Here is a 27,705-nt window from a genome sequence, read left to right as displayed (position 1 = left end):
GGTTTTGCAATGCTCCCACCACCCCGTGTCAGCCCTTTGAGATGGGTGTTACAACACGGTGGGGCCAGGTATGTGCTTGACCGGGAGAAACCAGCATTTCCGTGTCACTGACCGCCCCGGGAGCTGCGGGGGAGACACTCAGGGGACGACCCCGGGGGACACAGGAAGGGCTGTGCCTATATAGAGCCCAAGGAAGGGCAGAGGCAGTGGGTTTCGGCTCCTCTCTGCTCAGCTGTGATTTTCTCCCTGGAAGGGGAATTTCTTTTTTTCACTGCTCGGCGTCACAGGGCGAGGATGGATGCTGGATCAGCCATGGTGCTTGTTACCCTCCTCCTCCTCTCCATCGTGTGGTTCCTGGGCTGGAGAACCAGCAGGAAGAGAAGCAGGCTGCCTCCAGGACCTGCTCCATGGCCCATTCTGGGCAACCTATGGCAAAAGGATGTCCTGCCTCTCTATAGGACCTACGACAAGGTAAGAGAGGAGCTGGAGGCGCCAGACTCACTCCCAGCTCCTCAGGGCAGCAGGAGAGAAAGTGGGAACATCCCATGTCAAAATTAAACAGGAATTGTGCGTGCGACTTTTTTCCCCACCTTTCTTTCCTCTTTTTCCCTCCCTCTTGTCTTGCCCTGCCAGGATTTCCTAAATCCCTGCTACTGGGAGCATAATCAATGCTGTTATTGAAGTCCTTCTCCTCCTGTAAGGGGGTGCTGAGGCACTGCTGCCATTCAGAGCTGCTTCCCAGAGATGGTGCCTTGAAATCCCAAAGTAGCAGCGGGATCAGAAGCTCCCTGGGGTGGGGTGGGGATGGGTCAAGGATGTCAGCTTCAAGGGATGCGCTTTCCCTCCCTGCCCGTGCATTTGCTGATGTTATGGCCATGAGATCTAATTTTGGATTAGATGAATGGCTGGCTAATGAATAAATGGTGCAGGACCCTCGTTCACCACAGCTTTCCTGTTCCCCCCAGCTCAGCAGCAGGTATGGCCCCATCTTCACCGTCTGGCTGGGGCTGAAGCCGGTGGTGGTGCTCTGTGGGTACGAGGTGGTGAAGGATGCTCTGGTGGGCCACTCTGAGGAGTTTGGAGGGAGACCTGAAATACCTCTTCTGGTGCAGCTATCGAAAGACTACGGTATGGCTCTGGGTTTCTTCTAGACACCATTGCTCCCTGGGTGAGCAGAAAGTCCCCAACTGCAGCTGGCCATGCTCATGTCTAGTGAGGGACTCTATGCCAAGACCTCAAACACCCACTTCCTACTCTGCAAGTCCCTCCAGCTATTAAGTCCCATGTCCAAAGGCAGTATTAATTCCAGTTAGCCAGTTCCAGCTTCGTTCTGAGTTTCTGTAGGGATCCTCAGCCTTTCAGGGGTGCTGGGCACACACCAGGGTCATTCCCTGGCTTATTGTCTTACTGCTCCTCAGCTGGGCTCCGAGCAGGGTCCCCCATTCCTGGGAGGAGTGGTGGGGCAGGCAGTTGAGTGGTCTCCATCGCCTCCCTCCAGGTTTTGTCTCCAACAACGAGAAGAAGTGGCGGGAGCTGCGGAGGTTCACGCTCAGCACCCTGCGGGACTTCGGGATGGGGAAGAGCTCCATGTCTCAGCGGGTGCAGCAGGAGGCCCAGCACCTGGTGGAGCTGCTGGCAGAGCTCAAAGGTGACGTGAGTCCCATCCACCCTGGCCCCTGTGGCAAGCAGAGGACACACAGCAGCCTCATGGGACACGTGTGGTCCCCAGAGCTCTTTGGAATGGCCAGTGTGGATCATACTTGCAGAGAGAGGGCTTAGACCCCATCCCACCCAGAGAGAGCTGCAGGGATGTGATAAAGTCATGGTGTAAAGGCCAGGGTGGGAGATCCTGCTGTTGAACTCTGTGCCTGGGCTGGGGGACCAATGAAGAACATTTCTTGCCCAAAGAAGAGAAATTGGAAACTGAAGTTATGGCATTGAGAATACTGCTCCAGCGACACGGAGGTTGTCAGGGTGATGTTCTCTTCTCCAACAAAACTGAGCTGCTCAGTGCCACCACCTCTTCTGGGGCTTCCTGAATATAAGAGGAGATGGAGGCTTGGTTGTAAGATGCCCCCTCTGCCTCTGATGTGCGGTGCTTGCCAGAGGCCAGTCACTGAAGGGAGATGTTCTGCAGGCCCCCAGATCCCCAGGGCACATCACCAGGTCCTCAGAGCACCTGGAGATGCTTCTGCTTTCCTCAATCCCAACCACTGGGGAGGGGCTTAGGGGCAGGGAGGTAGATGTAGGAGCCCACAGCGCAGGACAGCTCTTTGCTTCAGCTGTTAGACCTGGCAGGTTCACCCAGGGCTCAGGGTTCAGAGGACAAGGACTCGAAGGGGGAGAAAGGGTGTCTTCTGTGCTGAAGCAGATAAATAACTGTTGACTTTCTGATGCCTTTCTTGCCCCTTCTGTGGCTGCAGGAAATGCTTTTGAGCCGATTATAGTGTTCAGACATGCTGTTGCCAATGTGATCTGCTCTGTTGTCTTCGGGAGCCGTTACAGCTACAGTGACACGGCCTTTCTGGAGCTACTGAACATGATTGGGAATTACGTCAGCTTCTTCCTCTCCCCCATCGCCGTGGTAAGCATCCACCCTCAAGTCCAATGTGCTCAGGGGGTCAAGGGATGCCCCTTGGCTTTGGGTCAGTCCTTGGCTTTGATGGGACACCATGGTTTCAAGGAAAGGTGTGGGAGGCTCCGTCCAGGCACCTGAGCTCTCCTGTGCCTCTGCAGGTCTACAACACCTTCCCCAACATCATGCACCACCTCCCTGGGCCACACAATAAAGCCTTTGCCGAGTGCAAGAAGCTGAAGGACTACATCCGAGAAAGAGTTGAGCTTCACAAGCTGAGTCTGGATCCCAGCTGCCCCCGGGACTACATCGATTGTTTCCTTATGAAGGCAGAGAAGGTAGAGGTGGTGCAAAGTGGGGTGAGGGCTGCCCTCCAGACCTGGCTGCAGCCTGCAAAATCATCCAGATGATACTGAATCCACTCCCTACCGTGTCCTTGCAGGAGAAGAACAGCTCGGAGAACATGTACAGCAATGAAGACTTGGTCATGTCAGTGTTCAACCTCTTTGGTGCTGGGACAGTGACAACTAGCAATTCCCTGGTCTTCTGTGTCTTGATCCTGGCAAAATACCCCCATATTCAAGGTAAGGGCAGCAAAATGCAACTGTTCTCTGTGGTTGAGGAGGTCACGGTGCTGACAGAGAGTCCCAGCCCTAGAGGGTCCTGTTTGGGGGGAGACCAAAATTATCCTCCATGGGTCACCCAAGGGTGACAGCCATCACAGAGACACACAGGCCAGAGGATCTGGGTACCTGCTCCCTTTTCTCCATCCCTGCTCGTGCAGATGGACCCACGCTGGCCTATGAGAGATGATTTGAACCTGCCTGATCTGGGGAGGTACACAGACAAGATCCTATTTCTGGTGTCTACAGGGGGTTATACTGAGTTTCTCCCTCTGATAGATCATCCTTTGGCTCTGGGATGGGTGCCCAGGGAGGCCAGTAAGAATTTCTGGGGGGTTTTGCACATCAAGCACTGCGGCTCCCCACACCTGCCTTTTCCCCAGCCAAGATCCAGGAGGAGATCGATGTGGTGGTGGGTGCTGGTCGTGCTCCCAGCATGGAGGACAAGCTGAGGATGCCGTACACCAACGCGGTGATCCACGAGCTGCAGCGCTTCCACAAGACCCGCATCGAGAACTTCCCGAGGATGACGACACAGGACGTCGTGTTCAGGGGCCACACCATCCCCAAGGTAGACGTTGTGGCCCTGGAGGCTCTGTGTCCCTGAGGGGAGGGGTGGCAGGGGGGGCTTAAATCAGGTTCACCTTTGGCCCTGGACTGTTTGCTCACTCCGGAAGGTCCTGGGTCTTTCCCAATCCTCGATGGGGGGAGATGGTGATAGCCTTTTAGTGGAGGAATAGAGGGAGGTGGATGCTGCTGTCAGTTCTTCCCACACACAGAATCACAGAATCACAGACTGACAGGGGTTGGAAGGGACCTCTGGAGATCATCCAGTCCAACCCCCTGCCAGAGCAGGTCCCCCCAGAGCAGGTTGCACAGGAACATGTCCAGGCAGGGTTTGAATGTCTCCAGAGAAGGAGACTCCACCACCTCCCTGGGCAGCCTCTGCCAGGGCTCTGCCACCCTCACAAGAAAGAAGCTGCTCCTCATGTTTAGATGGAATTTCCCAGGTTCCATTTTGTGCCCATTGCCCCTTCTCCTGTCACCAGGCACCACCAAAAGGAGTCTGGTCCCATCCTCTTGCCACCCATCCTGTACATATTCATAGGCATCGATGAGATCCCCTCTCAGTGTTCCCTTTTTGAGGCTGAACAGACTTTCCTCAGCAGAGAGATGCTCCAGGCCCCTCATCATCTCTGTAGCCCTCTGCTGTCCCCTCTCCAGCAGTTCCCTGTCCTTCTTGAACTGGGGAGCCCAGAACTGGACACAGGACTCCAGATGCAGCCTCACCAGGGCAGAGCAGAGGTGGAGGATGACCTCCCTCAACCTGCTGGCCATGTTCTTTTTAAAGTACCTTCTTGGCCATGAGGGCACATTGCTGGCACACCCATGTCCCTTGCCTGTCCTGGAAAACACCTCTTTCCACCAGGGAGATGTGCAGGGCTGCTGCAGCCGGGAGCCTGAGTTTGCCCTGGTGTGGGGCCGAGCCAGCCCCTACCTCCTCAGATGTGGGGCAGGTCTGGGGACAGCCACTGGTCTGGGTTTGACCACAAGCCTTTTGTGTAGCGCCCACCTTGAAGGAACACCTCCCTCCTTTGGACTTTGTGCAGTGAGAGGGGGTTTCAAAGTAAATCAATGGGAATAACTTAATAATTTCTATCATCTCATGAGCTGCACAGAGACCAGCAGGACCACAGGGACAGCAGAGCCCCACGTTAGTTGTCCATGCCTGGCACAGAGACGCCACTCCAGGCTGCCTCCCCATGGGCATCTTGGGGGGCATTGGGGTGTGCACCCGGCCTCCCTCGGTGCTCCTAAAATGCTCCTCACTTGCTAATAATCCATGTCAGCAGGGCGCTGCATCGTGGTACTGATGTTCCTCCTTGTTCTCCTGCCCTGTCCCTCTCCCACAGGGCACAGTTGTTATTCCAGTACTTTCTTCCGTGCACACGGATCCGACCCAGTGGGAGAACCCTCAAGAAATCCACCCAGGGCACTTCTTGGATGAGAAGGGCGAGTTCAGGAAGCGTGAAGCCTTCATGGCTTTCTCAGCAGGTCAGTGTTTAACCTGCGCGCGCCGCCTTGGCCAGCACCCTCCCTGCATCAGCTCCCGGGACCACCAGCATGAGTACCGGGTAGCACCAAAGTTATACCCATAATATGATCCTTTTACGCCCTTTTTTTCCCTGAGCACCGGGTGAAACCATCAGCCCGGGGCTCACTCTGCCCTTTCTGTGTCCCCAGGGAAGAGGATGTGCCCGGGAGAGGCGCTGGCCCGCATGGAGCTCTTCCTCTTCCTCACCACCCTCCTGCAGAGCTTCACCTTCCAGCTCGCCGGCGAGTACAAGGAGACTGACCTGTTCTCCCTGTGGCTGGAGATAGAGAGGAGGGCAATACCAGGCAAGTTCTTCGCTATTCGGCGCCTGGTGTCCTCCTGAGCAAAGGGCATCAGGGAGGAGGAAGGTGTCTTCCAGGTGCCTTCACTTCTTCTGAAGTCAGAGCAGGCCGTGCCACCATGAGTGCTACAGCAGCGGCCATCAAGGAGGGGGGCTTTGAGCTTCTCCTGGGAGATCTCCCAGACACCAGCTCCATGGGCATCCTGGCTCCCAGCCCTTCCCCTCCATGTCCCAGTAACACGGGGAACACAGCACTGGTTTTCCTTCTCCCGTATCTATTAACTCTGGTTGAACCTCTTGCTCCTTGGGGTAGGGCTGCCTGTGGCTCCCCAGCTCAGCTGGGCCCTCCCTCGTTTTGGTGCTTCTGCAATAAAAATAACCGTTGGAATGGGATGCTGGTGTCTGTCAGAACTCGTGGTGCCTTTTGACGTGAGGGCAGTGATGGTCCAGGTTCCCTGCCCTCCACGGTGGTGTGGGAGCCATCCAGGACAACCAAGGTGACAAGCGCCTAATACTTCTGCCTCCCTGCTTGGTCGCCTCTCTCTGTGCATCACACAGGGTGTGTGACACCACAGATCACACTCACTCTGAAACCCTTACGAGCAGCCTTTGGGCCATCAGAGCATTAAAAAATGCTGGGCGGGGGCAATGTGCTGGAGGACAGCAGAGCCAGGCACATTTTGCCATCAAAGTCACCGCATCGTTCTCAGGGTGCTCAATATGCTTATAAATACTTAAAGGGAGGGAGTCAGGAGGATGGGGCTGGTCTTTTCTCAGTGGTGCCCAGTGACAGGACAAGAGGAAACGGGCACCAAATTGAGTATAAGAAGTTCCACCTAAACACGAGGAGGAACTTCTTTACTGTGAGAGTGGTGGAGCCCTGGAAGAGGCTGCCCAGAGAGGGGGTGGAGTCTCCTTCTCTGGAGACATTCAAAACCCACCTGGACACATTTCTGTGCAACCTGCTCTGGGTGGACCCACTTTGGTGGGAGGGTTGGACTTGGTGATTTCCAGAGGTCCCTTCCAACCTCACATGATTCTATGACTCTATAATATGCCTTCTGTGTTCCTGCTGCTTGAACCACCCCTGCACGAAGAGGGATCTACTTGCCAGCCCCCAGGCACGCTCCAGCCTTTATTCCAACACACTGGGACTTTAAAAAAAGGCTATTTTCTTTAAATACTCACACAAGGGAAAAATAACCCTGACGCACCCAGCCCTGCCTGGGCTCCTCCTTCCACCAGTGGGCAGCTGAATGTGTCCTCAGGCCTTAGAAAACCAGTATCCAGTTCTTCCCAGTGCAAACCTCCCAGATATAAGATTCCAGCTCTGTGTCTGCTCCCAGGGTGCCTTCACCTTTCCCAGGTTTTTAGGTGTCCCTGGAGAGATGGAGCCAGGAAAACACTCGGTTTGTTTGAGCTGATTTGCCTCTGCGGCTTTAATCTGCAATTGAATCTTACACATCTCGGGAATTTATCGCTGATCCCCCTGGCTGTGGAGAGGGCACCCAGGATGGACAGAGCCACCTGAGCTCCACCAGCAGCAAAGTGATTTCAGCTGGAGAAGGAGCACAGGTTTCTAATAAAAGGGCTGAGCTGCAGCACAGCGTTGGTTGGTTGGTTGGGGTGTGCTCAGGAGAGCTCTGGGAGGGAGTAGGAGAGACTAGAAAAAGTATTCAGCTTGCTATCTCAGCTGTGGGGCTGTGCTGCTCTGAGGTCCCTCGTGTCACTATTTACCTCCAGCAAATCCCCTCAGGTGCCAGCTCCACTCTGTGTGCTCCTGTGCAGCTGTAAAGTCACTCTGGGGCTTATCAGAGAGGAGCTGGCAGTGTGGGATGTGCTCCAGCCCTCCTGTCCTCCCTGGCCGGGGGGTTAGGTTTGTCGCAGTGGGGCTGGGTGTCCCTATGAAGGCTGGGACTGGAGGGCAGTTGGGGTCTTGTGGGGGTCTCCAGGCTGGTTTTGGTGGGTGTTGCCTTGCTGGGGTGCTCGCATCTCCCTGCAAGCACGGAGAGGTGCCTGCGCCCTCCTGGAGGTAGGTGTTGGGGGCTTCTCTCACCCTGGGACCGTAGTTCCTCGATGGTGGGTGTTGCCACGCTGTGGTGTCCAAAGTTTCTCCTCCTCCCCTGGGGATTTTTAAGCCTGTTTGCTTTATTTTTCCAGCTCATTTGTGCCCCGGGGGCTCTGCAGTGCCCGTCCCCCCTCCCTGCCTGCGGGTTCCCGCCCGGGTACCCCAAAACTGGGCGCTGTTGAGTGGCTCCGGGTTTGAGGGGGCGGCTCTTAGCAGCACTACGGCCGGGCGCTCGGGGGTTTACGGTAGCGGGTGTCCTAGCAGCCGCGACGCGTGGGCGATGGGCGGTTGGGGGGGGGCACAAACGGACGAGGCCTGCCGCCCTTCCGGGGGCAGGTAAGGGGGCACCGACCCGTCGGGGGGACCCGGGGAGGAGCGGTCCCGGCTGCGGCCGGGTGTGGGGACACCGGGACTGGGCGTGGAGCTTCGGGTGATGCTTCGTTTACTGCGTAGGGGGCAGAAAACGGTGAACTTAAAAAAAAATTTTAAAAAAAGCAAAAAAAAAAAAAAACAAACAACTGGCCCCGAGGGCAGTCAGGCCCGCGGAGTCTGAAGTTTAGGGGTGCTGATGTCGTGGGGGTTTTTGCCTTTAGTGCCCTGTTGGAGCTCTCGGTGCAGCAAAGGCAGATGATGCTCTGCTGGGGCTGGTGCCGGTTCCCCCCAGCTGGGAAAATCCTCTGATTTCTCCCAGCTGAGACTTGCAAAGAGGCTGAATTTAACACCAGCTGAAAGCAACTGCCCGTGCTGGTCGGGAGGATGCAGCACCTGAGCTCTGCATCCAGCTCTGGAGTCCTCAGCACAGGAAGGACATGGAGCTGTTGGAGCAGGGTCAGAGGAGGCCATGGAGATGCTGGGAGGGCTGGAGCCCCTCTGCTGGGAGGGGGGGGCTGAGAGAGTTGGGGGGGTTCAGGCTTTCCCCCCTGAAAAGGGGTGATTTTAGACTACATTCTAGGAAGAATTTTTTCACTCTGAGGGTGGTGAGAGCCTGGCCCAGGTTGCCCAGAGAAGCTGTGGCTGCCCCATCCCTGGAGGGGTTCAAGGGCAGGTTGGAGGGGGCTTGGAGCAACCTGGTGTGGTGGGAGGTGTCCCTGCCCAGGGCAGGGGGTGGGACTGGATGGGCTTTAAGGTCCCTTCCAACCCAAACCATTCTGTGATGATATCACACAGTTTGGGTGGCTTTCAGCAGACCCTTCCCTGCATGATCAGCAACTCCTGAGCCCCATTTTGGTGGAGACAAACAGCAGACAGCCCACAGCAGTGCTCCTCCTCGTCTGGGGAACGAGCTGCTGTTTGCAGAGTGGTAGGACTGGGATTATCAGCTGTTTGTGACCATATCTCATGTCCCCTGGGGAACACAGTCCTGCAGTCACCCATAGCTGTTTGTCCCAGAGGTGAAGGTCTGTCTCTGAGCTTTCTCAGGGTGTGCTCTGGGAGGAGGTGCCCAGGCTCTGCATCCCTTGGGGACAAGCACCGTGGTCCAGGGGTGATGCTGGATGTTGTGGTTTAACCCCAGTCGACGACTAGAACCACCCAGCTGCTTGCTCACCCCCATTTTTTCCCCTCAGAAAGTGTGTGTGTGGGGAAAAAAACCTCATGAGTTAAGACAAAGACAGTTTAATAGCAACAACAACAGCAAAGGAAAAAATAACAATAATAATGACACATCACACTCACCACCCAGTGAGAGCAGTAACTGGACCCACTGGGTTCAGACCCACTGTCCAGAGCAGTGATTGCGGATTCCTGGTCACTCCCGGTTTATACACTGAGCATGATGTCCATGGTACGGAATATTTCAGTGGCCTTTTTCTCTGGGAAGCTGAAAAAAGTCCCTGAATAGTGTAAATATCACTTAGCAGTAACTAAGAACAACAGGTATTATTCGCACTCCTTTGACAGCAATCACTAGATAGAAAATTAACTCCTTTCCAACTGAATCTGGGAGAGGTGCTAAGTTGGAGGTGACATCCCCCAGCTGAACCAGCTGGGTTCCCTTCTGCATCTGCAGCAGCTTGGCACCTCCCAGTGCTGCTGCTCTGGCTGCTCCCCTCTCCAGCAGCTCTTCCATCGCATGTGGGAGAGCTCTCTGAGCGGGCAGTGCAAGGGGTAAGTGCTGAGAGCAGCAGCCCAAGCAACCTAACTATTAATTGCAGCTTGATTCACCTTGTCCCATTAAGCTTCTGGTTAATACTGCAAATCTGGTATTGTTTAGGTCTCTCATCCCTTCAGCTGCAGGAAATGAGTGGGCAAAGCCGGGGGTGAGCACAGGTCGTGGAGGGAATGGGGAGCTCCTGGCAGCAGGAGACGGGGCCAGATGGGACCCAGACCTGGGAGCTTTGTCCTGGCCCAGCATCAGCCTCCCAGGGCTGGCTCTGCCTCAGCTGTGTGTGCAGTAACCCTGCAAATGAGGGCATCATTAAATGGGGGATGAAAATAGCCTACAATGAAGTATTTTTGATGACAGCGGAATGAAAAAAACTTCCTCTTGAATGCTTCTAGGTAATGCATCTCGGGTTGTGAATTGAATGTTTTCAGTAATGAAAACTGTATGGAAAAGGAGCAGTAAAGGGTCTAATTCTGCATAGCGAGAATGGATAGAATAAGTAATGCAGTACAACTTACTAGTTAGGTACTTAATATACTATTCTAATTTCTGCAATCCCCCATTTCAGATTTAAGAAGCCTGCGGTGATTGTAAAGTTTGCCTCTTTGCTGAATTCTTCCAGAGGAAGATAATGGACGGATCATCTGCTGAATCCCAAGGCAGCTTCAAGGAAGAGAGCTGCCCCCAGCCCAGTGCCCGTATCCCCTTTCCAGTACGGTCTGCCAGCACTTCCACAGCCCTGGAAAGTAAATCCTCATCTGCGAGAACCGACCAGTTTGGTAAGATGGGCACCACTGCCTGAGGGTTTCATACTGGGAAAAATCCATGGTGTTTCCCACCAGAGCATTAACAACGGGCACTGCCTGGAAACAATTCTGTTCTGGGTCACTTTGAGGGGGAAAAAAACCCATGGCAATAATTAGCTGGGAAGTGGCAAGCAAGAGGAGGTGATGCCATTCAACAGATGCTTGTCTTTGCTCTGAGTCGCTTCCCAAGTTTGCCGAGGTGCTGACCCTACACTCGGAGTGAAGAGATGAAGGACAGCCTCTCCCTCCTTGCTCATGGTGTGGATTGAGATGTTCTGCCAGGTTTAAGGGCTTCCACCAGCACAACTTGAATTTCAGAGCGTAGCACCGTGGCTGGTGCTGCACCTGAAAGGAAGGAGGCCTTACACTGTGGGGGAAGTTGCACTTTGGCAAAGATGCCCAGACATCTTTATCTGCAAAATCTGCTGGTGGGAGAAGGGCATTAGCTGTGTCTACCCATCCCTTATCTTGGGGACAACAGAGAAATATGTCCCTCTTTCTTTCCTTTTGCAATGCCATAACCCAAGTCGTATTTTTACTGAGGAAAAACTAATGGCTAAAGGAAGAGTTTTCCACTCTCCTCAGGAAGGAGGGGCTGTGTCCTTGGCATGAGGCTGTTTTGGGATTCCCCCTTGGAGCCCAGGACAGGCATCTTCCCCTGATGGTGATGGCTGTAGAAAGAGGTAGAAGAGGTAAAGTATCTTCTGTTTGTAAAGGGAAAACTGTCACACCACATCCGTGCCAAGCTCACCCAGGGTCTTCTGTGGGCCCCTAATTTTTCCAGCTGTGAAGAGTCCTCACTACCCTTCAGGGCCACGGTGCATGGGAAGAGTTGTTGTTCCCTGCCCTCAAACCCCACTGGTGTGACCTGTCCTGCAAGCACGAAGTATTTTCAGCAGTTTCCTTTAAATGGTTCAACACCAAAGGGATTAGCAGAAGAGTCAGATTAAAATCAACCAACTCTTGCAGGGCCATTACTAACCATTAATTCTGTTAATAGCCACCAAAGCTCAGGCACTGGCAGGACTGTCAGTTCCTCTGTCTTCTAGATGGTCAACCACCAGCAACATGCTTCTGGCCCCGAAACACCGAGTGCCTCATCCAGGAGGGTCCTAATGCAGAGGACAGCTCACTCGTTGTGTCTTCAGCTGATGAAAATGACACTGTGGTTCCTGCATCTCCTCAGTCATCCTCCAATGTCAGCCCATTCAGGGACTTCATTCGCTGCCTCCCACTTCAACTGTCCATGTACATCCTGGGTAAAGCTGCTCTCATTCTCCAAGGGTAGTTTCCCGCTAAGGGTCATGGATGGTGTGGATAGAGGTTGGTCACTCTGTCCTTTTAATTCCTCAGGGTTTTTGGATGAAAAATCCCTCAATGCATGTGCTGCCGTGGGTAGATGCTGGGCTTTTAGGGCCGAAGAAGTCAAGAGGGAACGTGTGTGTCAAAGGATAAGACAGGAGAAGATCCAGTATTTGCAGGTATGATGTCTGGGCTTCTGCAATTATTATGCCGTTCAAAAAGAAGGTGTTTTTCTGCTGCTGCCCAAGCCACGAGGTGGAGATGCTTTTACTAGAGGCCACCTCCCAACTTTACTCTGTTCCTCCTTTCATCTGCAGAGCTAAGCCAGGTTAGATGTTCACACTGCCACAGGCAGGCACAACAGAGTAGTCTTTACTGACCTTCAGAGAGCCTGTCACTCTAAAAATGGATCAAAACATTCTTGTAATCAATAAATCAGAGTTTGGTCACAAATGTAAACACCGGACTCCCAGGAGCTAGTGGAAATGGGGCAGAGCTACAACAGGTCCCTGAGGCAGCTCAAAAATGGGCTTTATTTGCTCCACATGGGAAGATGGGAGTGCTGGGTTTCCTTGTGAGAAGTCAGAGGTTGGGGCACAGTAAAGCAGAACTTCTAGGGATCCTGGTTAGTACAGACCTGCCATAGACCGGGCAAAGTGTAAAGGTGAATCCCCCAAGAGATAAAGTCTTTTTGTGCTTTGATTTGCAAAGAGAGCGTGGAAACCTCAGCTCTGTGCTAGCATTCAGAGGAGGCTTAATGGAAGGTTTCACATATTGAAAATATATCTTTAATAATGACAAAGCTGTTTTGAGAGCCTCTCATCTCAGTGGGTTTGGAGTCTGAACCGAGTGCTCACCAAAGATGAGATGCACTTTGAATTTATTTATTTTTTCTGATGAAATGGGAAAGTTTTGCAGCTTATTAAAAGCTTAAGACTGGAGTTTGGAGGGAAAAAAAAAAAGAGGTGATTAATTTTCACAATAACTTAAATCTTACACCAGCAAAGGGGTAAATATAATCCACGTCTGTTAAAGAACAAGAGCAAGCCACTCTGTGCAGCTCAGCTTTGCAAGTAACTTCATCCCCTGGAGATGCTGAAGCATCAGCACGTGAGCAGCAGCATCCTCTGTGTGTGTGGGATCCGCTGTGACTGTGGTGCCTCTACTGGTTTATTCCCAGGGGCTGTCCCCAAGAGGACCATTTCCAAACTATGCTAAAGTGGTCCATGTGGGAATTCCACAGTTAAATGAAGAGGGTGATGTCATCGAAGTGAAAGATTGGAAAAGTATAAAGAAGGTATGTTGGAAGTTGTTTCTTTCTGTGAATCCTGCATTTGGTATCTGGGGAGGAAGGAGGCCATGGTGGTCTTGGCAGACAGGACTGAGTTGGGGCTTGCTATGCTCTTCTTCCACTCCAGCTTCTGGCTTGCACTGTCATGAGCAATTCATAAGGACCAAGGCTTGCTCAGCACCATGCATGGGAGGGAGCCTGCAGCCCTGAAGTCCTGCCTTGGTCATAAAATCATAGAATTGTCTGGGTTGGAAGGGACCTTGCAAGATCAAGTCTAACCATCAACCCAACACTGACAAAACCACCACTAACCCATGTCCCTCAGCACCACGCCTGCCCGGCTTTTAAATACCTCTAGGATCCCAGCTGCATCAACAGCCGTGAGGTGCTGGGCAGCATCATGAGGACACAGCCTTTTTCCCAAAGGATAAAGGCTGCAGGTGTCAGGTCTTCCATTTTTGCCATGGAATGAGGCCTGGGAACAACCCTTGTTCCTGTGCTCTGGGTGTTCCTCACCAGCACTTTCTGTCTCTGTTGGTCTCATCACTGCAGTGGGGACGTGGGGACCGAGCAGATACATTTAATACTAAGGAATAATGCTGCGTTCCTCCCTCCCAGACTTATATTTCCCTATTTCTTCCATCAGAAGGAGGAGGCCAATCTGCAGGCAGCCTATCGTGATCTGCAAACTGACACGATTCAGCTGGAAGAGAGAAATGTCTTTTGTGGCTCCTACAATACTCGTATCCTCACAGACCAGTGAGTAGATTCCCTGGCTGTAGGGCCAAACAGTGGCTTCTGAAAACCTCCCCCGTTCCTTGCAATCCTCCAGTGGGAATGTATGGCTGGAGAAGGCTCCCTCAGCATCAGTGTTAAGAAATCCTTAGTGTAAAACCCAATTATTTATAGAGATATCAGAGTTGTTAGCTGGCTAAAGCTCATCTCTCTGTCTCTTACCTAGACCAGACCGAAGCAGAATAATCCATTACAATGGTGGAAACTTGGTAGCCATTGGCTCTGCAGACCGAAAAGTGAGGTTTCTTGATATGTCAGGAATGAAGGAAGTGCCTCCTCTTCTTTCTGGCCACGCTGGGAGCATCAAAGCGCTCTTCCTCCATGAGAAGAAAGGGTTTGTTCTCAGTGCAAGCTTTGATCTCAGCATCAGGTGAGCAACACAGGGACTGTGCTCTGGGATACTAGCCCCTTGGCAAATTGGGGAAAAAATGAAATTTTAATCCTTCCACCCCAACCTTTAGGAATCCTCCTTCCTGTCATTGTCATTAAAGGAGAGTAGATAAGGAAATGCATCCCCCTCTCACACAGAGGGCTTCTGTTTCCCAGCTTCACCCAGGACTGACTGATAAAATGGGAAGATAAGTGGTGCCCTTAGGTTTTCCTAAAGCATCTTTAAACATCAGGTGTGTTTCCCACAGGCACTTCCAGTGAGATTCTGGCCTTTGCCAAGCAGTGGGTTTGGGGAGGATGGGTTTGTCTGTGGGACTTTAAGCAGGTTCAATACCCAGGTACAGCTGTAGGGCTGCTCCTTCCCCGGTTCTGCTCCCTGAAACAAGGGGTGGGTGGAGATGATCAACCACTGCACCTTATTTATCACTAAATCTCAAAAGTACCACGATGAAGGGTGAAAAGCCAAACAGCAGGGTGTCTGGGAGGGCAATTGCACAACTTCATCCAAGGCAGCATTTAACCAACTCGGGCTCCGTCCTCCCTGCTCTTCCCGCTGCAAAAAGGGCTGTTTGTTTAAGCACAGGCTTGAGTTCTTGAGATAAAGTCAACAGAAATCCTCTTGGCACCGGCCAGTAATGAAACAGCTTTATCTCTAAAACTCTGTGTTTTAAGGTTAATTGAAGGTAACTGTGCCAAAGGTGAAATCTGTGTGGTCTAGCCACACCTTTCCAGGCAGTTTGCAGGCAGAAAAACAAAGTATATTGGTAAAAATTTAATACTAAGCCTGGCTTGAGGACTGAATCCTCTGACACCTCAGTGGAATAACTCCTGATTTTAACCTAGTGTGTCTGGGAGAAACGCTGGGCCTGTTAAGCAGGAAATAATAAATAAGATAAGCTATCAATTAGGTTAATCACTGTATTCCCTTTTTGGTCGTCCCTCTGTAGATGCTGGAATATACACAGTGGTGTTTGTATGAAAATCTTTAATGGGCACTGTGGGACAATCACCTGCTTGGACTTACACGAGGAGCAGTTTGTGTCGGGAGGAAGGGACGGGATGGTAAAAGGTGAGAGCCCAGACTGGCAGCTTCCCAGCCAAAGGCAAAGAGCAGTGAGCAATGGGCAGCCTCTTGGGAGTTGTGATGTGTGACACGTGCAGTGTGTGAGTGTGAAAATAAGTCTAAAAATTGGAGGGTGAATTCTACTGCCTCATATTTTTGCTTCCAGGAGAGCTTAAGCTAATGCATGCACACACAAGGACTCTGTGTCGTTAAATACATTCTCATTATTTCTGCTTTTAATCAACTTTAATGGCTTTGTGGCTATAGGGCTAGACCAGCTCTCGGGAGAGTAGTATTGGCTTTCAGTTTTGCCAGATTTCCTTGTTGTTAGTTTATAGAAAAGGATGAAAGGGATGTGATGCTTTCTGGACTTCATACTTCATAATTGCATGGGGAAGTTTTTCTCTAAGCCAACACCTGGCTCCACTCAGATCTGCACGTACAAGGTGCAACTGTAATTGATAGAATCATGGAATGGTTTGGGTTGGAAGGAACAATAAAGCCCATCCAGTGCCACCCCCTGCCCTGGGCAGGGACACCTCCCACCAGACCAGGTTGCTCCAAGCCCCCTCCAACCTGGCCTTGAACCCCTCCAGGGATGGGGCAGCCACAGCTTCTCTGGGCAACCTGGGCCAGGCTCTCACCACCCTCACAGCAAAGAACTTCCTCCCCAGATCTCATCTCAATCTCCCCTCTTTCAGTTTAAAACCATCCCCCCTCATCCTATGGCTCCCCTCCCTGATCCAGAGTCCCTCTCCATCTCTCCTGGAGCCCCTTGAGGGTCTGGAAGGGGCTCCAAGGTCTCCCTGGAGCCTTCTCTTCTCCAGGCTGAACCCCCCCAACTCTCTCAGCCTGTCCTCCCAGCAGAGGGGCTCCAGTCCTCTGATCATCAATTCCAATAGCATCTTTTAACTAAATCAGAAAAAAATTGTCATGGGGGCATAAACCTTTAATATTTCTCCCCTCTGCCCCTGACAGTGTGGAGCCTTCAGAGTGGGAAATGCCTCAAGACCCTGAAGCACAGAAGTGCTGTCTGTGTGGTTAAAATGGACGGGAGCCGTGTCGTCAGCGGGAGCGAGTGCAGGCTGGTGAAGGTCTGGTGTGCTGACACTGGCTCTCTGATCAAGGTGAGTGTCTTCTTAAGTGGATAACTTTGTTCTAAACTGTCAAAAAACCCACCAACCTCCTGTGCTTGTTTTAGAGCTTTTTTTGATTATGCCAAAGACTTTATATAAAAAAAAAAAAGCCAAAAAGCAAAGCCAAAAGCTGTTTAAACTGATAAATGAATCTAGAATTATTGGCAAGCAAATAGTATAGAAAAACTCGTTTGCAAACAACTGTCAGTTTTCCCCTGGTGTTTGATTTAACCCCCATCATTACCTGTTCTCTGTAGATACATTAATCTTTCCCATGTAGAAATATTCAGAACCTGGGAGGAGGCCAAGAGGGCTTGACCAACAGCTCTCAGGGTCAAAGGTGTTGTGGATTCGCCCCAAAAATATGAAACTTGCTCTCAGAACCTGAGAGCAAAGCTGGAGCAGTTGGAGAGCTGCTCTGTGATGTTAAGCTTGAGGCCAGAGTTTGCTAATTACCTTAGTAGGTGTCCAGATTTAGTGTTAGTCCACATCTCTGAGAGGAGCGTTCCCGTATAGGCAGGGCAGTTCCTTCTCTTCTCTCCTGGGTGAGTGTTCAGTAGATCACAAAGGTCTTGGTGCAGTCACATCTATTTAATGTGTAATAAAGGTGGAAAACGGATGTTAATTCCATGCTAGTAGCTTAGCAGCAGCAACAACAAAGCCAGAAATTCCATGCTAGTAGCTTAGCAGCAGCAACAAAGCCAGAATATGTTTTATAAGTGACTATAAAATGAACACAATTATCCATATAGGTATATTATATGGCACACGCACCATACAGGGTGTATTGGTATATTATAATAACACCCAATAAAACTACAGTGCAGCCCACGAGGCTGGCATGGTGAATGCCATAAGATACCTCGCTGTATTTCCATCCAGGTTGCTGGCAGTATTGCACCAATTTCTTTGCCTTCGCAGACCTTAAAGGGGCACCAAGGCCCCGTGAAGTGCTTGGCCTTTGACCAGTGGCACCTTGTCACGGGAAGCAGCGATGGATACGCCCTGGGATGGAGCATGTTGGGAAACCTGAAGAGATGCCTGATAGCTTTCCGCCACCCAAAGTAGGAGGCAGATGTGTTTCAAGTTGTGTTCAACGGTCTGCTAAATCTGTACAGAAAATGGCCCCCTTTATAGGAACACAAAATGCTTTAACTACCACTATCAAGATTTGAAATACCCTCACTTTCAACGATCTTTCTCTTTAAAACAGTGTCAGGTGCTACGTGGTCACAACCAGTGTTGCAACAGGTCAGTTAAGACCTGTAACAGCCTAAAATGCAAATACTCGACCACTTGTTCGCAAACAGGGCTGACTTCAGGCTGACAGTGCATAGTCCAGTCTCTCAAGGATCCCAACCCATACGGAAAAGGTTATTGCCCTGCCTGGCCAAGAGAAGATACTGTGTCAGAGGTGGCTGAGTTACATGCTGAACCCTACCAACTCTGTTATGTCATTTTCAAATATTTTAATTGCTTATTAGATCTGTAAAAAAATGTAGCGCATTGTTTTCATTTACTTTCCTAGATGGAAAAATGGAATTTAAAACGCAGCAGATGGCCATAACCACACTGGGTGCTTTGAGGGTGTGCTGAGTTGGTTGTTTTGGACACGGAGTGATTATGAAGGACTTCACTACTCAGCCTTTTAAATATCTCAATGAGCTTTGTTTAGCCTGTTGATGGAGGTGAACCTTTGCCTCTCCTCCAAGACACAAGAGGTAGTTGATCGTGTCTCCTCGGGAAAGTGTGATGAACGTACCAGCGCAGACACGTTGTGTTTTCAGGGAAGTTCTGTCTCTGGAGTTCCTCTATCTCCGAGTCATCAGCAGCTGTGCCGATGGCAAGATCCGTGTCTTTAACTTCCTGACTGGAGACTGCCTGAAAGTGCTGATGGCCAACTGCAGAGGGGACCCCGTATCTTTCTGTGCTGCAGAAAACAGGTTGGTGACGGCAGTGCAATCGGTCTCTGAACCAAACTGCATAGATAACATTGTCATTTTAGGAATTAGGTATTTTTTTCTTTTACTGTCCTTCTCACAGATAAGCTGTGAAGGGCTCTACTGCTTATTCACCGCTTCAATAATGCGATTTTTTGTTAGCAGTGAGTGAAAATAGATTGGCTTAGTCCATTCTGCAATCTACAATAGCCTGGTTTCATACAACTTAAAATATAGCATTGGAAGAGGCTGCCAGGGAAGTGCTGGAGTCACCATCCCTGGAGGTATTTAAAGATGTGTAGATGTAGCACTTAGGGACATGGTTTCGCCATGGACTCAGCAGTGTTAGGTTTACGGTTGGACTTGATGATCTCAAAGGTCTCTTCCAGCCTAAATGATTCTATGGGCTAACTATAAAGCTGAAATAAGAACCCAAATCTTTTAAGAGGTTGGGGAATCAAGCCGAGGCCTGACAAAGCCTTTACCTGTTCCCTGACCTACTGTCTCTTATTAAAGCCCATAATCAGAAATTCTTTCAAGTTCCTTCACATCTGCACCTCTAAACTGAAGGTAGTTCCCAGCTTCTGTGTAAGCAATAGCTAAAACACTGGTACATTTTTAATGCTGTTTTGGTCACAAGTCTAAAACACAGCAATATATGGGCTGCCACAAAGAAAACTCCATCCCACACAGACCCATTACAACCTTCCACTTCAGGTTTAAATGTCCCTAATTATATGGTCTCTCCAGTTTCTTTTGCCATCGCACTGATCTAGCTCAGTCCACCGTTGACAGTTTTCATCCTAATTATTGTAAAACTGATTTTGCTGTAGAGGGGAATGGAAAGAGCCCCCGAGAGCTCCTACGGAGCGTTGAGTCGAAATGCAGGGTGTCTGATTGATGGGACAAATTGCTACTGCTTCCTTAAACAGGTGATGGTTATCTCAGAGCTGTTTAAGTGCCCTTGGGTTTTGTATTGCACAGAATGGCCCTGTTGGGTAGTAACTGCCATGTAAACAATATCTGTGCGTTTTAACAGCTCTTCCTTCCCTTCTCCAGGCTAGTGATCAATTCACCAACCAGCCTGCTGCTGTACCAGTTTGAGGACGTCAAGTGGGACTACACCTTAAACACTGCCCAGGAGATGGTGGGGAAGAACAAACAGCGTAACAGGACTTCAGGCAGAGCACCCCTCTTCCTCCAGCCACCCACAGGGCCCAGCCCCAGCCAGATCCAGCGGCTCGCTCTTGAGACACCAGGTACGGACCAGTTCATGCTGGATCTGCTGCTGGTCACTGACAGGCTGTGGAGCATCTCCAAGTATCCCCAAGTGGAGCATCTCCAAGTATCATCACATACAGCCTCCACCATGCTCCAGCATCACTTTCTGAAAGGAGTTAGAGTCTCACGTACCCTCTGCCTTCTTCCCTATCAATATACAGACTCTCTGCCTTTTTTTTTTTTTTTTTGATTTGAAGTGTGGGCTGGTAGATGTGCTGTTGCGTTTCAATAGCTCCGTCATTTCCAGGCTTTTGTAAAACCTTTGTACCTTTTTAGAAAGGTTTGGTATAAATTCAACGCGTTTGTCAAGGCAGGCGCCGTCACTTTGGAAGGGAGTAATAAAGGAATCAGGAGTATTATTCACATCTTTCCAGCTGGCGTGCGCGGGAACACGCTGCTGATTCACTGCTTGAATTATTTATTAGGAAATACTCTAGAAAGTCACAGGACACCTGCGTGCAGGATCTGCCATCAAGGGAAATGCAACTGCACATCAGCAGGCACCTTGTAAATTGTGATATTGTAACGGGATTTTTTTTTCTTTAAATCAGCAGTTATTTGATACATTGTGTATCAAAAGTTTTCCAGCTCTGCAATCAAACTGTCTATTGCAGATAAACTCACGGACTGAGAAAGTTTTCATGCTTTTAAGGCCACCAGGTGCTAACCTCCTTGGTGCAGCTCTACTTGGTAACAGTTTATAGAAATAGGAAACAAATAGGGATTGCACTATATTTAACTTTTAGTGGTAAAAAAAGTATGGGTCGTGTATACATACTTAATATTTTTTAAGAAATCAACATTTGCTGTCACCTTTGAATTCCATGGGGTTTTCTGCTCATCAGATATCTTTGGATATCTGATATTTCCAATACCTAGACCTTTACAAGCTGTGATAAGAAGCAAAACAGTAACCAAGGATTTGAAATCCCATTTCAAATGAAATGAAGATCTTATTTAATTAAAAAAAAAAAAAGTTTAACACCAGTGAAGTTTAGAAATGACTTTTCCTCCTGTTTTCCAGCTCTCTGCTATGAACTGAGGGAACCAGTAGCTCCCCAGCAGCATTTTCTCACCGTTGAAAAGACTTTTAGTCTCCAGGCAGAGCAGCAGAAAAAGCTTTTCACCCCTGGCACCCCAGAGCCCCGCACCTCTGCCTCAGGAAAGCCAGAGAGAGCATCATCTGCAAGAATCCCAGCAGGCACAGGTAAGGATACTTGGTAGGATGGTAACTCGCCAAACAAGTGCACCTAAAATAAGTGAACGGATTAAAGGAAAAGTGAGGAACTCTAAAAGACAGGTCTTTGCTGGATGAAAGGTTTGCAGTGGTTAAAAAAAATCACTTGCAGAGCCTGTGATGGCTACAGAAGCTCCTTAAATCTGTCAAATAAACAGAAGTGATCAGCTCTCACTATAAAGCCTAGTTCTCCTGTATCTAGGTTTGGGGTTTTTTTTAACTGTATCCTTATTCTATTTTTTTTTATTTCTGTAACAGATGTAGGAGAATTTTGTGCAAAATTTACTCAAGTAATTTACTTGGTATTTAATCAACAGCAGTAACTCAGAAAAATTGTTAAAAAAAAAAAATAAATCATATGTAAATCATCTTAGCCAGCAATGATGTGGCAACCTGAAACTTGAAAATGAGATAGTACCGAGGTCACAGACATGGTCTATGGCCACATGGCATTTCTCTCAGGTTAATTTTTCTCAGGTTTTATATCCTTTTGAGATCTTAAAGGTTGAGACATGCCTTAAAATCTTACTTCAGAAAAGCTGTACCAATTGAACCCCAGACTCCTGGTGTTTGTGACTAAGGTGCAGGGCCATATGTACGTGCAGATTAAAGAGTTCTGAATTCTGTGAATGAGGAACAAGCAACAATTTCCATTAGTTTGTTTTGCCGTGTTCTCCCTTTGTGCACTGTCACTACACATTCTCTGACATACAATTCCAGAGGGCAGAAGTCTCAGTTAACCAATCTGGAAAAACAGAATTATATTGCAAAGCAATGATACGCGAACAGCGTGACACCGCAAAGCCAAGTGACAAATGAATCGCTTTGGCAAGGTCACGGGGCTGAGCGTCTTACACAGACTGTCATCACCCCCAGCCAGTCCTCAGCCCAGGGCGTAATCACACAATCCATCTCCATGTGTCTGTCGTAACCCCTGCATCCCTGGAGGCAGCAAAGCCAGCCTGTGGGGCATGTCTTGTGATTTCCAGTTCAAACGCGGCTCTGAGAAGTAACCGTTCCGTCTGGTTTTCAGGGGTTGGCCTCTTCAAAGGTTGCTACCCAGAACTGACTTGTCTTGAAGCCTTTTCCCAACGCTGTAGGACACAAAGGGAAGTGCGAGGTGGGGAACATGGAAGGACATGAACCTATTGGACCTGTTGGAGCAGGTCCAGAGGAGGCCATGGAGATACTCTGAAAGCTAGAGCCCCTCTGCTGTGAGGACAGGCCGAGAGAGTTGGGGGGGTTCAGCCTGGAGAAGAGAAGGCTCCCAGGAGATGTTGCAGGAGCTTTCCAGTAACTAGAGGGGCTCCAGGAGAGATGGAGAGGGACTCTTGATCAGGGAGGGGAGCCATAGGATGAGGGGGGAGAGGTTTAAACTGAAAGAGGGGAGATTTAGGTTAGATATTAGGAAGAAATTCTTTGCTGTGAGGGTGGTGAGAGCCTGGCCCAGGTTGCCCAGAGAAGCTGTGGCTGCCCCATCCCTGGAGGGGTTCAAGGCCAGGTTGGAGGGGGCTTGGTGCAACATGTTGTGGTGGGAGGTGACCCTGCCCAGGGCAGGGGGTGGGACTGAATGATCTTTATTGTCCCTTCCACCCCGGTTCATGATTCTATGAACCTTATTCCTTGTAGGAACCATGGTTTCAATCAAGGTGGGTGCCAAGCCATCCACACAAAAATACAGCGTGTGTTACAGAGTCTGGCTGCAGTTTGATCCCTACAGGCTACGGCAAGGAGCACATCTCAGTTAACCGAGACAGTTAACTCTGATGTTGGCAGCATCACTAGTTGTGGCCAAGGATAAGCAAACTGAAAGGGTCACTGTTGGCTCGTAGCTTCCTCCACTGCCTGTTCTGTAGATCACAGAATCATAGGGGTTGGAGGGGACCTTCAGAGATCTAGTCCAACCCCTTGCTGAAGCAGGTTCACCTGGAGCAGGTAAACTTGGATAAACTTGGGCTGCTCGCATGCCTGTCAGTCCAGCACCCATCCCTGATCTTACTCTGGTACTACCCTGCCAACTGCGGTCACAAAAGTCATCCTTAACTCCAAATGTGGTGTTTTATTTTTGGAAACAGGTGGCAAATCTGGACGTAGCCCTCCTCTCTATTCACATGCACGTCCTGATGGGGCAGAAGATGCTTTGCAGAATGAAAAGGGAAGAGACCTGTGTTGTCCCATGTCCCGTAAGAAGTTGTTCTTAGTGATCCGCACGCTGCAGAAGGCAGCCACCATCAGCTCCAGCAAGAAGCACACTGCCAAAGTCAGGGAAGCAGGGGAACATCAGCAACCCTGTCCCGAAAAGGTGCGGCTACACAAAACCCTTCTGCAACACAGAAAGGATCAGATGGCCCAGCTCCAACGTGTGAGACTGCACAGCGACTCTCTGACTATGAAAAAAATTTCTACACCCTTTGAAACCAAAATGCTGCAGCTCAAGCTGAAAAGCTCTTTGTATGGACCCACTGTGAATTCCTCCATCCCTGCTCCTTCCGTTGTACGTCTCAAGACTTGTGGTTCCCCACGAGAAAAGAAAGCTCACGGTGGTCACAGTAAAGTCATTCCTCTCCCTGAAGATGGGGTTCAACGTATCGCTCCCTTTACAGCTTCTTCTGACCTGACCAAATCAACAGATGTGAGGTTTGCACAAATGAGGAATGATGAGGTTTCCAGGAGAACAAAGCTTTCTGACGCTGCAGCCCCTTCCTGGAGTGATGGTGGGTTCAGGCTTCTCACAGCAAAACAGAAGGCGGCGATTGAAGCAGCTGCTGTAGCTCAGCATGAGGAACATCAGGCAAAGCTCATGGAAGATCAGCAAAGAGCACGCAAGAAGGCCTGGCTAAGGAAAGTTAAAGGTCTACCTGTAGACTCTTTTACTGGGAAAGGGAAAATAGTGGCTCCTGAACTGGGGTCTAACACGTTTATCTGAGGTAATCCCTTAGTCCAATTCTGACGTCCAGTTGATTCTGCCATGTCAAGGTCCCCGTGGCTTCTAACTATAAAAGCCATCTCCACTACACCTTTTTCTAAGAACTATTTATTATTGGTATCTTCAGCTGTTTCTCAAGGCTCAATGGAGTGAGTCCTCTCCTGCAGTTATCTCGCTAGACCTGCTGTTACTCCAGACATGGCACTGCTTGACACTAATAAAGCCCAACATATGGCTCAGCTGTGCGTGAATAATAACAATAAAAACTTAGTGGCATTTATGTGGATTGATTAGAGTTTATAAGCGGGTGAAATGTGGACTGAAAACTGGCTGAGCCTGAGGGTGGTGATCAGTTCATGGAGTCTAATTGGAGGCCAGTAACTGATGGGGTAGCCCACGGGTCAATACTGAGTCTGGTCTTGTTTAACATAATCATTAATTAATGATGTGGGTGATGGTGCAGGGCACACCCTCAGTAAATTGGCAGATGACACCACAGTGTGAGGAGCTGCTGGTGCAGCAGAGGGTGGTGCTGCCACCCAGAGGGACCTGGGCAGGCGGGAGAAATGGGCTGAGAGACCTCCTGAGGTTCAGTGAGGGGAAACACCAGGCCATGCTGGGGCCACCAGGCTTGGAAAGCAGCTTAAAAGTTAATATATATTATATAAAAAATACGGGCAGTGGTTTCTATTTCTGCTTTTTGTGGTTAAAATGCCTAAATTAACACTCAGGACCTAAAAAGCCTTGAGTTGGGAAGACAAAAGCCTGTCTAGTTGCCCGGCTTTGAGTATCTGGGCCAGTGTAGCAGATACATCTCCATTATTTCCTTGAATTAGATGCTTAAGGCAGGACACTTCTGCCCATGGTCACGCCAAGGGGCCTCCCAGCAGCAGTTCTGGTTTTGAGGTGAACATCTGAAACTCTCCATACCCATAATCCCTACTCTCCATAATCAACTCCTGATTAGTTTGGGTTTGTTTATTTCAATGTCTTCTCCAACTTCCCAACCCTATGATTAATCCAGACCTTGCTAAGGGTGAAAAATAACAATAGTTTTGCCCCAAAGAGTTAATAACGAGCAAGTAATAAAAACTAAGTATCTGTGTAAAACTATGAGGAAGCCAGAAACTGCTGAAGATGTGGGAGCTGGAGTGTTGGAGCTGGGATTTGCTGCCAAAAGGCCATGCAGGGAGGGAGGGTGACAAGTGGCCTTGATGCAGCAGGTCTGTGTCATGGGACAGGGATTACCCTTGCGTGAGGAGACTTTTTCCCTGATATTAGTTTTTGGACAGGGAGCGGCAAGGATTTCACACTTAGCCACGGGATGGCACTTTCTCACAAGAAATGAAGCGTAAACTCACTGCAGCTGCAGCCACAGGCCCTTTGGCTCAATCCCCTGGAAGAAAGCATCTAATAGAGGGAGCCTGATGGAAAAACATCACGGAAAGGCTGATGGCTTCTTAGTCATGCTGAAGTGAGGAGGGTTAGAGCGTTGCCTTCCTGTTTGGAGCCAAGAAAACACATCTCCCTGCAGCTGTGGGTGCTCGGGCACTTGCAAGATGCTACAGCCAGCGGAGGTGGTGGGAAGTCACCTACGGAGACAGAGCTGGACCAAGTCCTGCCATCCAAAGTGGGATGAGCTGGGCATCAGAGCATCGGGAGGGAATTAACGTGTGGGAAGATGTCATATGCGGTAGGTGACAGCACTTAGGATGGTAACTATGAGGGTGGGTTTACTATCTTTGTAATTCCCATCGAAATTTAATTGACCTTTCTGCATACAGGGGTGACAACCCGGGGGTGCAGGACACGACGCGCCACAAGCAGAGCCAAAGCCAGGCACAGTGGTGGCAAAATCATGTCGATAAGTTTTATCTCGATCCCGTCAGCACTGTGCTTGTGTCACCCATGAAGTGCCAATAATATTACCTGAGATGATGATACTGTATCAATGCCGCAGCAATTTTGTCCGTGTGGCTCTACGGGCATTTCCAAACAAAAAGCATGTTTTTACCTGATTGTTGGTTATAACTGGAAGAGGAATGGCCCTCAGTGCTTCACACAGTGAACTGAAAAGGAGCACAAGAGTATTAAAAAGAGGCAACAGCAAAGTTATAAAAAGCAAATTAAGGTTTTATGTAGTATTGTGTTTACCAGTAACAGCTTTGGATTGCCTGCAAAATGGCATCCTGACTTCAGTGAGAATAGAAAATACACTTGTTAACTAGACAAGAAAAATGGACTTTTTAATGTTGTCATATATTGAAATGAAGACAGAACTGTGTACAGGCAGTACTGAGGTGAAAGGACATTTTATTTGCTCGTGGCTGGATCACACACCATGAGATTAGATCAAGTGTATGAGACTTAAGATAGTGTTGATTCTAGTAATTCTACATCTGTCCTTTCTAAACTAAAAAAGATAATACAGATATATGAGAGAGATCGTTAAACAGCCAGGTCTTTATACAAGAAGCTCTTCTGACCCTGCTACATAATACACTTATTCCTGTGGTGCCTCTCCACCGTGGTTTTTCAGGTGTTCTGTAGAAATAAAGTGTTAATTTGAATGCAGTAGAGGTTTTGAGGAAGGTGTCACTTAGGGCACCAGCAGATGCCAGAGCTCTTTCTAAGTGAGCAGGGATATTACCCTGAGAGCACGGGTCAGTCTGAGCCCTGGGGTCACAGTCGGCGTGTGCAGGGATTCTCCCCTTTATGTAGTATTGTGTTTACCAGTAACAGCTTTGGATTGCCTGCAAAATGGCATCCTGACTTCAGTGAGAATAGAAAATACACTTGTTAACTAGACAAGAAAAATGGACTTTTTAATGTTGTCATATATTGAAATGAAGACAGAACTGTGTACAGGCAGTACTGAGGTGAAAGGACATTTTATTTGCTCGTGGCTGGATCACACACCATGAGATTAGATCAAGTGTATGAGACTTAAGATAGTGTTGATTCTAGTAATTCTACATCTGTCCTTTCTAAACTAAAAAAGATAATACAGATATATGAGAGAGATCGTTAAACAGCCAGGTCTTTATACAAGAAGCTCTTCTGACCCTGCTACATAATACACTTATTCCTGTGGTGCCTCTCCACCGTGGTTTTTCAGGTGTTCTGTAGAAATAAAGTGTTAATTTGAATGCAGTAGAGGTTTTGAGGAAGGTGTCACTTAGGGCACCAGCAGATGCCAGAGCTCTTTCTAAGTGAGCAGGGATCTTACCCTGAGAGCACAGGTCAGTCTGGGCCCCGGGGTCACAGTCGGCGTGTGCGGGGATTCTCCCTGTAGCTCCACACCTTGATCTTCCTCCCAGACAGCTCTAACTGTGGGGTCCCCAGCTGCCTTTAGGGGACATCACACCCAAAAGCCCGATGCTTGGCTGCCCCCCCCGAACAGGCTCCTGTGTGGTGGGTGTAAAAGCCCAGGGGGGCAAAGGGATCTTTTTCCTTACCCAGCACCTGGACAAGGGAAAGCAGCAGAGACCTGCTCCCCAGCTGGGAGCGTGTCCTGGGGCCCAGCAGCACTCTGGGGACAGCTGCGAGGAGATGCTGTGTGTGAAAAGGCTGTGTTGATCACAAAACAATAAAGTATAAAGTACTATTAATATTCACAGAATTTTTGGAGTTGGAAGGGACCTTCTAGATATCCTCCAGTCCAACTCCCCGGCCAAAGCAGGGTTGCCCACAGCACATCGCTCAGGAACATCCAGGTGGGGCTTGAAGATCTCCAGAGAAGGGGACTCCACACCCTCCCTGGGCAGCCTCT

The 27,705-nt window shown here is 49.6% G+C and overlaps 2 protein-coding genes across 2 annotated transcripts; both read left to right on the top strand.

The window, feature by feature from the left end:
* The first annotated feature begins 205 nt into the window (after positions 1–205).
* Positions 206–5,987, top strand: LOC106896096 (cytochrome P450 2C5-like). Its single transcript, XM_014955825.1, has 9 exons — positions 206–471; positions 966–1,128; positions 1,499–1,648; positions 2,424–2,584; positions 2,737–2,913; positions 3,018–3,159; positions 3,582–3,769; positions 5,112–5,253; positions 5,443–5,987. Exons 1-9 carry the CDS (start codon positions 295–297, stop codon positions 5,634–5,636), a joined length of 1,494 nt encoding a protein of 497 aa, XP_014811311.1. The 5' UTR covers positions 206–294; the 3' UTR covers positions 5,637–5,987.
* Positions 5,988–7,974: 1,987 nt separating this feature from the next.
* LOC106896101 (F-box/WD repeat-containing protein 10-like) lies at positions 7,975–24,209 on the top strand. Its single transcript, XM_014955830.1, has 14 exons — positions 7,975–7,998; positions 10,335–10,545; positions 11,622–11,831; positions 11,926–12,053; positions 13,055–13,171; positions 13,812–13,924; positions 14,127–14,330; positions 15,298–15,419; positions 16,392–16,540; positions 17,471–17,613; positions 18,337–18,492; positions 19,549–19,748; positions 20,822–20,977; positions 23,083–24,209. The coding sequence occupies exons 2-14, from the start codon at positions 10,398–10,400 to the stop codon at positions 23,931–23,933; spliced, it is 2,697 nt and encodes an 898-aa protein (XP_014811316.1). The 5' UTR covers positions 7,975–7,998; positions 10,335–10,397; the 3' UTR covers positions 23,934–24,209.
* Positions 24,210–27,705: the final 3,496 nt, after the last annotated feature.

Source organism: Calidris pugnax, unplaced genomic scaffold, assembly GCF_001431845.1.
Source record: "Calidris pugnax isolate Ruff unplaced genomic scaffold, ASM143184v1 scaffold286, whole genome shotgun sequence".
In the NCBI taxonomy this organism is placed as follows: domain Eukaryota; kingdom Metazoa; phylum Chordata; class Aves; order Charadriiformes; family Scolopacidae; genus Calidris; species Calidris pugnax.
Note: the sequence above shows the minus strand (reverse complement) of the source record. Positions and strands in the feature narration are given on the sequence as shown.